This window comes from Dermacentor silvarum, chromosome 5, assembly GCF_013339745.2.
Source record: "Dermacentor silvarum isolate Dsil-2018 chromosome 5, BIME_Dsil_1.4, whole genome shotgun sequence".
Lineage (NCBI taxonomy): Eukaryota > Metazoa > Arthropoda > Arachnida > Ixodida > Ixodidae > Dermacentor > Dermacentor silvarum.
In genome coordinates, this window is record NC_051158.1 from 14,957,305 (window position 1) to 14,971,142 (window position 13,838).

The window sequence follows — 13,838 nt, forward strand, 5'->3', positions numbered from 1 at the left end:
TGCTTCGTCTTTCGCGTTGTGCTAGCGTGTGCAGCGTAGTGCAGCTTCCATATGCACGACGGTTGCTCATGGTCATCGACGTTGGTAGTCGTGATGGAGGAGACGTGCCACCAGGCGTCAGCGTGGGTGAATCAACGCCTAAGGGCGCTTTAGCCACAAAACACCAATAGACATTATATATCAATGTGCAATAAACATTACACTACTTCTGTGAAGACACGTTTCACTTTCGTGTTCTATACCGATTCCTATATAAGAGGGATCAACCACATTTTTCAGTGATCGTTTCATCATCTTCATATTGTTCTTCTCGCGTATCGTCCGCAGATATCGTATGAAACATTTCCAAGATGAACCTGCCTGTCGCCATCTTGCTCGCTGCTTTGGTCGGCGTCGTCGTCTGTAAGTGCTGATACTTTCATTAAATCGAAGACGACGTGTACGTTTAGTGTGTTTTTCGTAAGAAATGTCAGGGATACATGAAAAATTGCGCCTTAATTACCGAAATACAGTGTACTGGCATGCGATATACTTCTATTCGGTGAAGTGTCGAATGGTATAGTGTATGGACAGTCTGTCATTTCTTTGTTCTTGCTTCCCAGCCCAGGATCCCGGCCCAGAAACGCGAGGTAAGGCCCGCTTTCTCCGCAAATAAATACATAAGTATAAAAATAAATCCTATTTTATCACCTGTTAAAAATAGTCTTGGTGGGGAATGTCAAAGAAAAGTTCTAAGGTGACTTCAGCGCTAAAACAGAACTCATGAGTCTTGCGAATGTTTACACAGGCAATCTTACATACGAGTTGACTTGACAGGTCAGGATCATTGAACACTATCAGCACTCATCATGCCGGGCCATCTATTCATCTGCTTTAAAAGCATTCCATGTGTTAAGTGCCTGAGGGCCTAAACAAATGGATGTTTTATTTTAACGTTAACATAATTTTTAAAAATCGCCTGTAGCATATAGTGCAAATCGACTTATTGGGCTCTATTACTCGAAGAGGCGGACGTTACTTACATTGGAAGTCAGAATAGATATCGACTGTAGTTAACAAAGTTTCTCTAATCAACTTCTTAACGAGTTAATTTAGCGCGCATATTGCAATTCACGAATTGAAGTTAGTGATTTGACAAGGGCCCGTCCATTTGCAACGAATTTTGAAACTAGCACAAGTTTTGAGATAAGCGCAGTCAAACTTGCGGTAAAAATGCCATGTTGTTCTACTTACTATTTAACAAAACGCGTTTTTCTACATTGAAGCTCATAAAATTACTGCAACAGCACTGCATTTCGTCCAAACTTGGGAACACGTATTTCGAAACTGGTCTCATCCTCAGAATTAGTACCAAGTGGATACGACTTTCAAAGTCACCTGCTACATCTTGTAAATTGTAATACGTACGTACCGTAAAGTAATTAGTTTATTAAAATAATTAGCTAACGTTCGTTAATTACTAAACTTCTAGCAAATGTATTGTAGTTTCACGCGCGTGATATTTTGGGGGGGAGTTGTCGCATACGCCAACGCTTATCCGCTTTGCTTTCTAGGCTACCCTGATCATCACCATCGGCATCACGGCTCTCCTCCCCATCACCGGAAGGGTGAATGGGGTGAGCCTTTTTCCTTACTCAACACTGTACACTGCAGAAATAGCATTATGTAAAACAAACTCTTTTCTGTAGTGATTGTAACAAGACATTGAAGCGCATCACACGTCTGCACACAAGCAAAGAAGAGTGGTAAGGCTGAATAACTTCGGTCAAAGAGGTATTCTCTCGGACTAATGCATTTGTTTCTGAGAAAAAAAAACAGGGGGGGGGGGGGGGGCACCAGCGATTTAGTAAAAGAGCACATTCGTAATTGTATAAATCAGTTTGCAGTGTTTTAACTGGCTTTAGGTAAGTTTAGAGAGACAGAGCACAACTTCAGAAGCCGAGCCGTCAGCCAAGCCTATAGAAGTTCGAGATGAACGAGCAATGCCAAATGTTAGCAGTAATTCACGGAAGACGCGTCACTGCCGGAGGCTTTTATAAACAACTTTGATAAGCGTGGTGCAGCATTTGTCTTCATTCGTTTTCCTTTTGGTTCGCAGGTCCGCCTTCTCACTACCCATACCAGGATCGTCCTCACTATGGGTCGAGCGGGGAACAGGGTAAATTTGATCTTGTTTTGCTGACAATTTATTCTTACGTCTAATATTCAAACTAAACATATCGCCAATCACTCGTTTTTCTCTGTGGTAAGTGTTTCATGAATAAGTCGAACACTATGAAGAGAGCAGGACCTTCACGGCGAAGTGCAATGCCCTATGCGTCACTCTTCGGGGTTATTGTCCCGACCGTGTAAACCCAAGGCTACGAAAATGGGATCAGGCCAACTGGATCTTCTAGGGTCTGTAAAGTGTAAGAATATGACTCGCAAGACATATTACTGTGTTAGTATACCCCGGAAATGTTCCGTACTAAATGCACAAAGCGTACTTGGAGTGGGAGACAACGTAACAGGACCGAGCAAAGCCTGGATCTCTCAACTCGGAGGACTACCCCGTCACCATCCGTTTCACCAGAGTCACCGCCGTGGTTGAAGCGGCGATACGGGTACGGCTTTTTGACCTTGCAGCCTTCGTTATCCCGCGTATCGGTGCTTGCTCACACTCAGCGCGACATTGGGTAGCTGACCCCGTCGTATAGACAGTTGTCGTGTTAGTCTCCCCTGCTGGGGTTATTACTATAGCTCACCTAAGAGCACGAACAAGCGAAACATTGAGCACATACACTGTGAGCGGCTCACGAAACGACGAGGACAAAGACGAGTCCAGCGCTTTCTAGGTTTTGTCTTCGACATCGTCTTGTGTGTTGCTCATTGCTCATTATGTACAAGTAGAATGGAGAATGAAAATCAATGTAATCAACATCATCATACGTCGTCGTATTACCTGCCACAGTCCAGTACATTTTTTAAACTACAATCCATTGCTCATAGAGGTGACCACTTATCGTTTATGCGCATGGTATGTCCTGCCCAAGTTTATTCCGTTGTATTCATCATCTCACGTTTGTTCTGTGATCATGCTGCCCAAGTTCAGCCTAGTTCTCGTTTAGTCGCACATATCGCTGCCTCGAGTCTGAATTCAATACGAACGCAATCGGACTGGACAAATTAACTCATTGGTTTGTAGGCCGGCATGTTTACCATTCATTCCATGACCGTCAACCGTCTTGACTGGAGCCGCGAAATGAATAATAGTTTTTTCACGGCTAATGAAATTCAGGCGATGCTTGGCAAAAAAGTATAGCTCTCGAAAAAGAGTGTGTCTATTTAAGCTTCAACGGAGAGCGCTTGAAGCGGCCTCTTATTACTTAATATGGTTACATCATACTTCTTTAAACAAATGATCAATAGTGATGAAACAAGAAAATCCTCAGTCTGGAGCTGTTTTGACAAGGAGACTTCGCGATAAAAACAAGTGCCTTTGTCGAAGCGTCGGCTCAAGGTTGACGATTATCTTGTTCATCCGCCGTTGATCACTACGAGTGTCCACATCCTGGTGAGCCCTTTGTCGTGTTTGAATTGCTTGAGTGAGTGACTTCTGCATAAATCCGTGAAGTGGATCGACCTACCTAAAAGCAGTATGAAGCTTCAAGAAAAAGCATACGAATAATCGGCAAGAAAGAAAAGTTATTTTTTTTACGTCGAACTATTTCCTTCACTAACGCGTTGCATCTAGCTGTAAGAGTGGGCCCAACAGGCTTCTTCATTTTGCAGGGTCATCATTCCAACACCGCTTTCGCTATGGCGGCCATAATTCCGGCTGGACAAACGAACATGGTAATCCTTTACCCTCACAGACATTTAGCTGTTGTTGACGCTGGGCAGATATAGGAATCAACCCCTCGCGTGCTAGTTTCACGACTCCTTGTCGAGGAACACTGACGCTGCGACAAACTTGTTTAGTCCCTCGCTAGGCCCCCGGTTGCTGATATCAAAGCGTACCTGATCGAGCAGCCTGTGATAACTCAAAACAGCTATAGGAGCCGGCAGTGGTCGTCCATTGCGTGCCTGGACCTCTCGGTAACCCTGGGGATTATCGGGTGTTATAAGTGGTATCTGCAATGACCAGGGTCATTGCAGATACCACTTTGCCAATATCTTATCGTATATGAGCCCGACAAAAGGAGACAAGAGAGGAACAAAAATCGGTGGATCCCACGCATATCGTATTACAACGAAAGCTTCGCTTTATAATTCCTCACTTGATCGGCTACGCACGGCGCTAATGTTCAGGTTTATTTCAAAGGAATATTTTATTGCGATAGCAATTATATGGACACTTCAACCGGATTTCTGCCGTCGGCGTCGCCGTCGCCGTGAGGTTCCGTATAGATAAAATCTTCGCCGCGCGCCGTATGCCCCAGCGGAAGCGTGCGGGGACGCGCGCTATCACGGAGAGCGAACGCACTCAATCTCCCACGCGCAAGCAAGGAAGCGGAAAGCCAGCGCCGGAGGGAGCAGGGGGGGGGGGGGGGGCACTTTTCTGCCAACAACCGCGCTCGTCGCTCGTCCGAACAGTCTCTTATCTCTCCCACGCGCAAGCAAGGAAGCGGGAAGCCAGCGCCGGAGGGAGTGAGGGTGGGGGGGGGGGGGGGGGGGGGCGCACTTCTACGCTGCCAACAACCGCGCTCGTCGTTCGTTCGACCGCACCGCCTCTTATCTCCACACGGCTCTGACCTTTATGCGCCGCTCAGTTTCCGTTGAAGCGATAGACCGTACGTACAGCGGTGAGCACTGTTAGGGTGAACACGCGAGCGCGTGGCCGACGGCACTGTCAGCGCCCCGTTACGGTCATCACTGGAAACATTGCGCATGCGCATCACGCCTTCCGCGAAATAATTGTTCCACCGCGCGCATGACGTCATGAATGCACTTGTTCGTCGTCTGCTAGCCGCATTTTTGTTTTCTTAGCCCATGCATCCTGCATTTTAAGATTTCTTTAAACATCTGTGCTTGAACAGAACAAGACAAAAAACTTGTATATCTATGGGGGCGTGTCTATTCGTTCCCTTCAAAGTTGTTGTGCATGCAACGCCGTATATAAAACAACCAAACATCTTTTGTAGCCGTTCATTCTGTCGCCAGATCGTATTATGGCTAGGGTTCCCGATGATGAACGGCGCTCAATTGTCGATCTTTCCATGAAAGGTTATTCCCAGCGGTATATTGGCGCTTTAGTTAATAGGCCCCTGAAGACTGTGAACAGGATAATTCAAGCCTACAAGTATGAAGGTCGCATTCAGGATGCACCCCGCGCGCCCCGCCCTAAAGCTACCACAGACGATGAAGACGCCCTCATAGTTGCAGCTGCTGTTCGTAACCCTTTCTTGCCAGCCCCAGCAATACGCGAGGACTTGGATTTGGACGCTTCGGACACCACTGTTCGACGTCGCCTGCGTACTGCGGGCCTTCGCAGTCGCGTCGCAGCGCAGAAGCCACTACTAACGGCGGCAAACAAGGACGCACGACGGCAGTTCGCTGAGCTGCACGAAGCATGGACATCAGAAGAGTGGGGTCGCGTCATCTTTTCGGATGAGTCGACGTTTTCGACGCGACAAGACCAAAGATTGCGTGTTTGGAGACTACCAGGCACACGGTGAGGCAAACTTCCTGCTTTGAAAAGCAATTGTTTTAGTTAACATCACAATGCCACGCAGGAACGACCCGGACAACGTGCAAGGTGTTTCTGCCAGTGGGAGATCGAGTGTGAGCGTGTGGGGTGCTGTTTCAAGATATGGTTTAGGGCCCCTGCAACGTATACGTGGACACTTATCGTCGGAACAATACTGCAACATTTTGAACAATGTGCTGTTGCCATATGCGAGCAGTTTATTCCCAGACGGTGATTACCTGTTCCAACAGGACCGGTCACCGATACACACGGCGCGGGCTGTCAAGGAGTTCCAGGCGGAGCAGCACATGCAGCTACTGGAATGGCCTCCGAAAGGAGCGGACCTGAATGTGATAGAAAACGTGTGGGGCCGTCTGAAAGCTTCTTTGGCAAGGAAGCCCCTTTATTCCGCGACTTCGGACCAGTTGTGGGCGCAAGTCAGCAACGAGTGGGAAAGGCTGAAAGCCGATCGGGAATATGTTCGATAACTTTAAGACTCGTTACCGTCCAGAATAGCTGCAGTCGTTGCTGTAAGTGGTCACATGACTCGCTATTAGATTTGCTCATGTTTTTATATTTGTTCTCATGGTCTTGTTTAACTTGAATTGCAAAAGTGCAATTTTCTTGAATAAAAAGTTTAATAATTATCCCTCTTACACTCACTTTTTTCCTTCACGCACCAATCTTCAATCCAGATGGACCTTGAAATGCAGAAGGTATCAGCTCAGCGAACAAAAAATGCGGCTAGCAGACGACGAACAAGCGTATCGATGACGTGATGCGCGCGGTGGAAAGAGTGTTTCGCAAAGCACATGCTGCGCATGTGCAATGTTTCCAACGATGGCTGTTACGCGGCGCTGATAGTGCCGTCGGCCACGCGCTCGCGTGTTCACCCTAACAGTGCTCACCGCTGTACCTTCGCCCGCTGCGCGGCCGAAGGTACGTTGCGCTGCCAGCGTTTTGACAGTCGTTGGCTGCAGTCATTCAGTGTGATCTATTCATGTTTGTTTGTGCGCGCTCACACCACGCTTGTTCATTCAGTTAGTAATAGTCGGGCCACATTTTCCAACGCACGCTACACATGCAATGCTGCCCAGATCGGCAGTGCAGCACTACAGGTGTGTCCCTTCGCACGCGCTGCCCACGGTAAGCGCTTCTCATCAACACCACCGTTTCACACGCGCCTTCTCGTGGTCATCGAGTCTCTCTTCATGTCGGTCTACTTACGCCGCAGCACACCTGCTTACTTAATCAGCTCATGTTTACTACAATTCATATTGCTACCAAGGCCGCTCACCTTACTTCCTATGACATTGCTGTGTTGCTATCGCATTCATTGCTTCACCCTTAGGGCGAAACTGTGACATTTTTTTATTTTGTAAGTACAAAACGTTTAGCCGAAATTGCCTCTACTGAGCCATCTATGCAGCGATGCTGTTCGGGCATGTAAAATTAGAACAGATAGTCATTGTGAACCTGCCCGCGTTCAGGTGTGCACGCATTCGAAAGCGCTTTGCTTGGGGAATGTCATTGCTTGCAACTCCTAATGCTATCATGATAATAAGGAATATTTGGAAATTAAAATTTCTACTTTAGCTCCCATAAATCTTCAGTTCCCACGTCGCTGAGGCGAAAGGCGACTATGCTCACGTTGAAGCTACCGCTTCATGCATGGTGGGCTGCATCAGAAGTTCTTTAGTCCCCATCGTGGAAAACGTTTACTCTCGTTGCGAAATTCTCAAAATTTCATGATTCCCTAGATCTACCTTGTAGCTTAACGTACTTTGGCAATGGCTTACGGATCATCTCTTACATGAATTTGCCTCGATGTTCACCAAACTCTACGTTGAAGGTGCAACGCAGTTCACAGTAACGCCCTTCAGTTTCAGTGATCGGTTTCAGAATGAACAATTGCGGAATGAGACCACGACACAGAATGAGAACCACGCGAACATAGCTCCAGCGTTTCTAATCGTTTCCGGCGCTTCACTAAAATCGTGAAATTTGCTTCGTTATAAATCAGACAACCATGCACTTTTGTGTTTATTTATTTGCCTAGTGCCGTTATCAATATTTACTAAGTGCAGCTAGTAAGGCCAGTAAAGGACGAAGCAGTGTTGTTAGTGGAAGATTCCGGGAGTGTTTTAGTGGAAGCTGGTAGTCGTTCGCACTCTTCAAGGTAAACTCAATTTTCTTGAATGGGGTTTAGTATGTATGCGCTACTATGCATTCATACGTTAACCAGTGTACGCATGCTGCGGCCTTGTCTGAACAAGCAAGCGTTAATTACCTTCTTTATGTTGCACCGGAATGCGTCCATTATTTTCCGAAATAGGAAATATTGCCCTAACTGCAGTATTTTTTAAGTTGTTATTTTTATTTTTTTACGCAGGGAAGCAAAACCGTCACGGAAAGTAGAAGTGAAGGAAATACGCCAATGTCGACTGTGGTTAGAGGGAACAGAAATTGGCCGCAGACGCTCTGCCATGTCGACGATCATCACGCGAGATTTGTTGGCTCGTACAAATGAAATAAATGGGCAACGGCGTGCTTATTCACTCACAAAACTGGCATTCGTTCTCTCCTCACTCATCCTTGCTCACGCGTACACATGTGTCAATATCTTCCACGCTAAGATTTTTAACGCGACAGCGTTAAGGATCCCGTGTCGCAGAAAATCCGGCGTCGCGACCGTGGCGGAGAAAATCATCCCGAACCACCTCGACCGCGCAGGCCCTCCGCGTGGCGCAAGGTGTTAGTGAACAAAAATTGAATTTCTCACAGTGAAATATGTCAGAAAAATGGTAAAGTACGACTTAACCACAACCTACAGACATGGTGGCGTCGGACTGTTACTTGAATGTACGAGAAAACATAATTCTGTTACAAGGACACTCTCACACAAACCCCTTTTGCCAGCATTGCTACCATACCAACAGCGGCGCGCTCGCGGGTAGGCTACTTACGAAATCTTATCCAGGTGGTACAGGTCCCCGAGCCCACTGAAGTATGCCATTGAAGTAGAGCTCCAAGTCGGGCTAGTTGGTTGACATGCATGGTATATTTTAACTGCGCTAACCCACACGGACAAGGACGAGGCAGACAAGACGTGCGCAGACTCACAACTGAATGTTTGAAAATGGTGAAAATAAAATGTTTGAATGGTGAAAATGACATATATGCAGAGAAAAATGAATACATCTGATTGGCGATCCAAGCATGGATAGCGAACCTTCGGTGTCACTAGCTGATTGCGAGATGGGGTTTTTAGATGCTACTGTGTGACGTCAACATATGCATGGTTGTATCGCCAATCAGATGTATTCATTTTTCTCTGTATATATGTTATTTTCACCCATTAAACATTCAGTTGCGAGTCTGCGCACGTCTTGTCTGCCTCGTCCTTGTCCGTGTGGGTTAGCGCAGTTAAAATATACCATGTGCCATTGAGCTTGAACCCATCCCTTGTCACACGTGGGACCCAAAGAGACAAAATCACCAGCCCCTTCCCTGTCGAGAAAACGTGGGTAAGCTAAGCTTGTCGTCCGATTTTAGCGTGAGGGCTTCCGAAGCCCAGGCGCAAAACCCACTTTCTGAAAGTGACCAAAATGCTGTTGCTTGGCGTACTCGGAATGAAAATACTGGCCCGCAGAGCGTTAATATGTGTTGCCAGAAGTTGGAATCCAACAAGCTTTATAAACCAAGTCCAGCAATCTGGGACATCGACTACTGCGGTGAAGCCGACCCTGGGGCGATGCGGTTGGCGTAACTCTATGGGAAGGATTTTTTAAAAATTGATTACTGAGCAATGGCTCGTTTTTCGCAATTTGCACTTTAGGCACTAAATCCCGACAACGTTCTCACGGTATATGTCGAGTGTAGTCTAATTCCACTGGCTGGATTTTTTTCCTGGGGCACTTTTGTAGACCCATTGAAAATGCATGGGGTGATTTTTAAAATGTAGTTTGCAGCACAGTAAAAACTCATCCGCTAATTGCACTCGAGTGGCAGATACGTTAGGTCTCTCTATATATGTAGGTCCAGTTTGCTTTTAATCCGCTGGCTGAATTTTTTTCCTGGGGCGCTTTTGTTTGGATACTATGCGGCAAAGCATCTCCACAGGGGCAAAAGATTCGTCCGCCGTGGAATTGATGGGAAAGAGCTTGCGGACCATGTCAAAAATGGACACGAATGTGCAGCTGTGATGCATATTTGCTCCATGACGTATAAGGAAAGATGATGGTATTAGATTCTGCAAGAAGGAGCGGGCCAAATGGCTTTATGGAGTGCCATCGAAGCGCGAAGCCTGGTTGCGCGCCCCCCTTTTTCTCAAGTTTCGGTGCATGGTAAAGTGTTTCAATTGGTATTTAGAAAGATAAGGTGCTTAGACAGATTTAGTATTAGGCAAATTTTTGACACAAAAGTACATCGCCAAATAGAGCCCTTGTTACGTGTGTTTACGTGTTACTTGTTAGGTGTTTACTTAATTTGTTACGTGTGTTACGTGTGTGTAGTGCAATGTGCCGACAATGCGAAGGTTTGAATATTATCAGTGTAAAAACAAATTGAAAGGAAAAACTCCTGATCTATAGTGCGCGTGACGGAACGAAATAAAGAGGAAAAGATAGTCCCCGTGTTACAGCGAAAATCAGCAGCTTCGTCTCGTTTAATAAACCATCCCGTTTCAGTTTTAAATGCATAAGCATTTCTATGCCTACCAAATGAGAAATTTGTCCGTTCGTCACGTAAGACGAATGCAATGGCTCATAACCACGTAAGGCAGAGGCTACAAGCGCTCAGCGAAGTGAAGCGAACAGCGCATACATTCATTCAGATCACCCATACTATACGCAGAACAGCACACGTTTCAATAAAAAACAAGTGCAAAACAAGCATCCGAACCATGAATAAAACATTGCATGCTCCCTCAGCAATTGTAGTGGTGGTTTTGTAACAGCTTAGCTGGACATACAGGTTGATAAGGACCGATAATAGTTCGTAAGGGTCGGATCGTGTTCGATAAGGTTGATAACGACCGATGAGGGTTAATAAGGGTTTATGCTGGTCGAATCAAATTTCATAACATTGATAATGACACTAGGCTGCGTGGCGATTAACAAGCGGCGCAATGCTTGTGCACACTTAGGACACTTACAGAGGACTTTCTGCGTGATTTCTTTTATCAGTTCGGAAGTCTAACTAAAACCATGCGTGCCTGTTAAGTGTACGCAAATCTCGCACGTTATACGCGAAGGTAAGGTTGTGAAGGTTTGAGAAAGTGGAGCCGCAACCGCTGAACTACACCGGCTGAATTGTTGTAGGGCCTGCTTTGAGTCACACGATTGCTTAGCTGAGCAAATTGGTAATCTCTTGAGAATACTTCTCGGAGCCCCGCTTTGTCGGGAATATTTCCTCTCGTAAGGTGACTCTTACAATGTCCTCGTAGCGCAACAAAACACTGGTCTGACGATCGTTCGGACATGACTAACCTGATTCCGGGCGTTTAAATGCAGTCGCACCAAATCGCTTGGAAATACGAAGAAAACATACAATGCGTTTGTTTCTCCACAAACTCAGTCGTACTGTGGGGAAACAAGCTTCTAGTTTATGGCAGCGGTATTTCCCATACACAACTTTTTTTTTATTGCGATAGCAATTATATGGACACTTCAACCGGATTTCTGCCGTCGGCGTCGCCGTCGCCGTGAGGTTCCGTATAGATAAAATCTTCGCCGCGCGCCGTATGCCCCAGCGGAAGCGTGCGGGGACGCGCGCTATCACGGAGAGCGAACGCACTCAATCTCCCACGCGCAAGCAAGGAAGCGGAAAGCCAGCGCCGGAGGGAGCAGGGGGGGGGGGGGGGGGGGGCACTTCTCTGCCAACAACCGCGCTCGTCGCTCGTCCGAACAGTCTCTTATCTCTCCCACGCGCAAGCAAGGAAGCGGGAAGCCAGCGCCGGAGGGAGCAGGGGGGGGGGGGGGGGGGGCGCACATTCTACGCTGCCAACAACCGCGCTCGTCGTTCGTTCGACCGCACCGCCTCTTATCTCCACACGGCTCTGACCTTTATGCGCCGCTCAGTTTCCGTTGAAGCGATAGACCGTACGTACCTTCGTCCGCTGCGCGGCCGAAGGTACGTTGCGCTGCCAGCGTTTTGACAGTCGTTGGCTGCAGTCATTCAGTGTGATCTATTCATGTTTGTTTGTGCGCGCTCACACCACGCTTGTTCATTCAGTTAGTAATAGTCGGGCCACATTTTCCAACGCACGCTACACATGCAATGCTGCCCAGATCGGCAGTGCAGCACTACAGGTGTGTCCCTTCGCACGTGCTGCCCACGGTAAGCGCTTCTCATCAACACCACCGTTTCACACGCGCCTTCTCGTGGTCATCGAGTCTCTCTTCATGTCGGTCTACTTACGCCGCAGCACACCTGCTTACTTAATCAGCTCATGTTTACTACAATTCATATTGCTACCAAGGCCGCTCACCTTACTTCCTATGACATTGCTGTGTTGCTATCGCATTCATTGCTTCACCCTTAGGGCGAAACTGTGACATTTTTTTTATTATTGTGAAAGCAGTTATATGTACACTCCAGGCGCATTTACGCCGACGTCATCCGCGTCGCCTTCGCTGTCGCCGCGATGTTCCGTGTGAAGTCCGACTGCGATAACATAGCGGCCGGATGCCGTATGTTGCCGGTGCGAGTGGAAGCGTGCCAGATTCATCTTAGAAGCCTGGTGGCTCAATCTCGAAGGTTATGAAAAACGGCGCACAACAATTCCTCAAGCAAGCACGTCTCGCTGTGTATTGTGTGTATTACACGGACAAACAGGTGCACGCAGAACTTCAACTCACCACTCTCGCGTTGCACTAAACGCTGAAGAAATTAAACATTCACTGTTAAGATCACCGCGTACTATCGTCAGTCAAAGCAAACAGCAGAGAAAGCTTCGCTTACTCTGCTTACCACACTGAGTCGGATCCACATAATTTTATTGCGATTGCAAATATAAGGACACTCCAGGCACATTTCCGCCGTCGTCGTCGACGTGATGTTTCGTATAATGTCCAAGTGCGATAACATCGTGGCTGCGCGCCGTATGGTATGGGTAAAGTGAAAGCGGGAGAGGGTGAGCAAAGAATGGTTGCTCAGTCTCGCGTGCGCAAGGGAGGAAGGCAGGGAAAAAGCGCTCCATGTTCCATCGCGTACAAGGCCGCAGGGAAGTGGGGGACGTTTTACTCCCGTGGCGGCTACGAATGGCGCGGCTGAGCGCGGCCGCGCGGCCCCGATCTAGAAAGCGATCTGCGCTGGGTACAAAGTCTAGGCGGGCCGATGGCTGGCACCCTATAACGTAAAACTATTCTAATCTGTTTTCCTTCTAATCACCTGATGTCCAATTTACGTAACCACCAACGCAAGCATCGGGCGGTGACTCGCAGCGTTGTTTGAGAAGGCTATTGAAACGCTCTCCTATTTTATAGGAGGTCACTGCATGTTGTTTGCTTTCAAAAGGAATAGCATTGTCTAACTTAACATATATTTCTTTCCTGATTGGCTGACCAAGGGCGATGAGCACGCAGAAGTGGAGGGAGTAACGTGGGGCCGGGCTAGCGCAGTGAAAGTAGATAACCTGATGAGCAGGGTGTTGCCGGCGTCTGCGTTTGCCCTGCTTCTTCTTACTTATAGTGAATTCCACTGGCGGATCTGGAGCGGTGTGCCGAATCCACGACGGAGCAAGAAAATGCGCCGCGGAGCGACCCGATCCCGATCGACCAGTGAAAAATAAACACGCTCCGGCAGGGATTGCAGCGGAAGTTGTCGCACGCATCCGGTTACCCATGTTGCCAATCTCGCATTAGACCACGTTGGGGGTTCTAGGCACAGCGGCAACTGCACATCGCGTGTGCAATGTGCACAGGCATACATACCTCCTCCTCCGAGTACACGTGTACGACTTCTTCGACGTAGCCGACGATTTTGGGGCGTTTGTGCGGAGGCTCTGCAAACATTTCATTAAATAAAATTTCGTACAGTACGTACGACTCATCCTCATCGCTGCTGCTGCTGCTTTCTGAAAAGGAACTGTGCGAACTGTCGCTGTCGCTCAAAGCAACGAAGCAATCCGGCAGGGTCGAACGACTGCCATTTCAGAACTGTAAACAAT

General features: G+C 47.6%; 1 protein-coding gene across 1 annotated transcript; it reads left to right on the top strand.

Moving 5' to 3' along the window:
- On the top strand, positions 1-8,219 carry LOC125945544 (histidine-rich glycoprotein-like). The gene is made up of 6 exons (XM_049667427.1): positions 1-402; positions 603-629; positions 1,554-1,616; positions 2,099-2,158; positions 3,772-3,834; positions 8,061-8,219. The coding sequence occupies exons 1-6, from the start codon at positions 351-353 to the stop codon at positions 8,084-8,086; spliced, it is 291 nt and encodes a 96-aa protein (XP_049523384.1). The 5' UTR covers positions 1-350; the 3' UTR covers positions 8,087-8,219.
- Positions 8,220-13,838: the final 5,619 nt, after the last annotated feature.

Excerpts from the sequence above, each read along its gene's own strand:
- LOC125945544 (XM_049667427.1), top strand. The coding sequence starts at position 351 with ATGAACCTGCCTGTCGCCATCTTGCTCGCTGCTTTGGTCGGCGTCGTC. Across the intron at positions 630-1,553 it reads TCCCGGCCCAGAAACGCGAG|GCTACCCTGATCATCACCAT; the intron begins GTAAGGCCCGCT and ends TTTGCTTTCTAG. Across the intron at positions 3,835-8,060 it reads CGGCTGGACAAACGAACATG|GGAAGCAAAACCGTCACGGA; the intron begins GTAATCCTTTAC and ends TTTTTTACGCAG.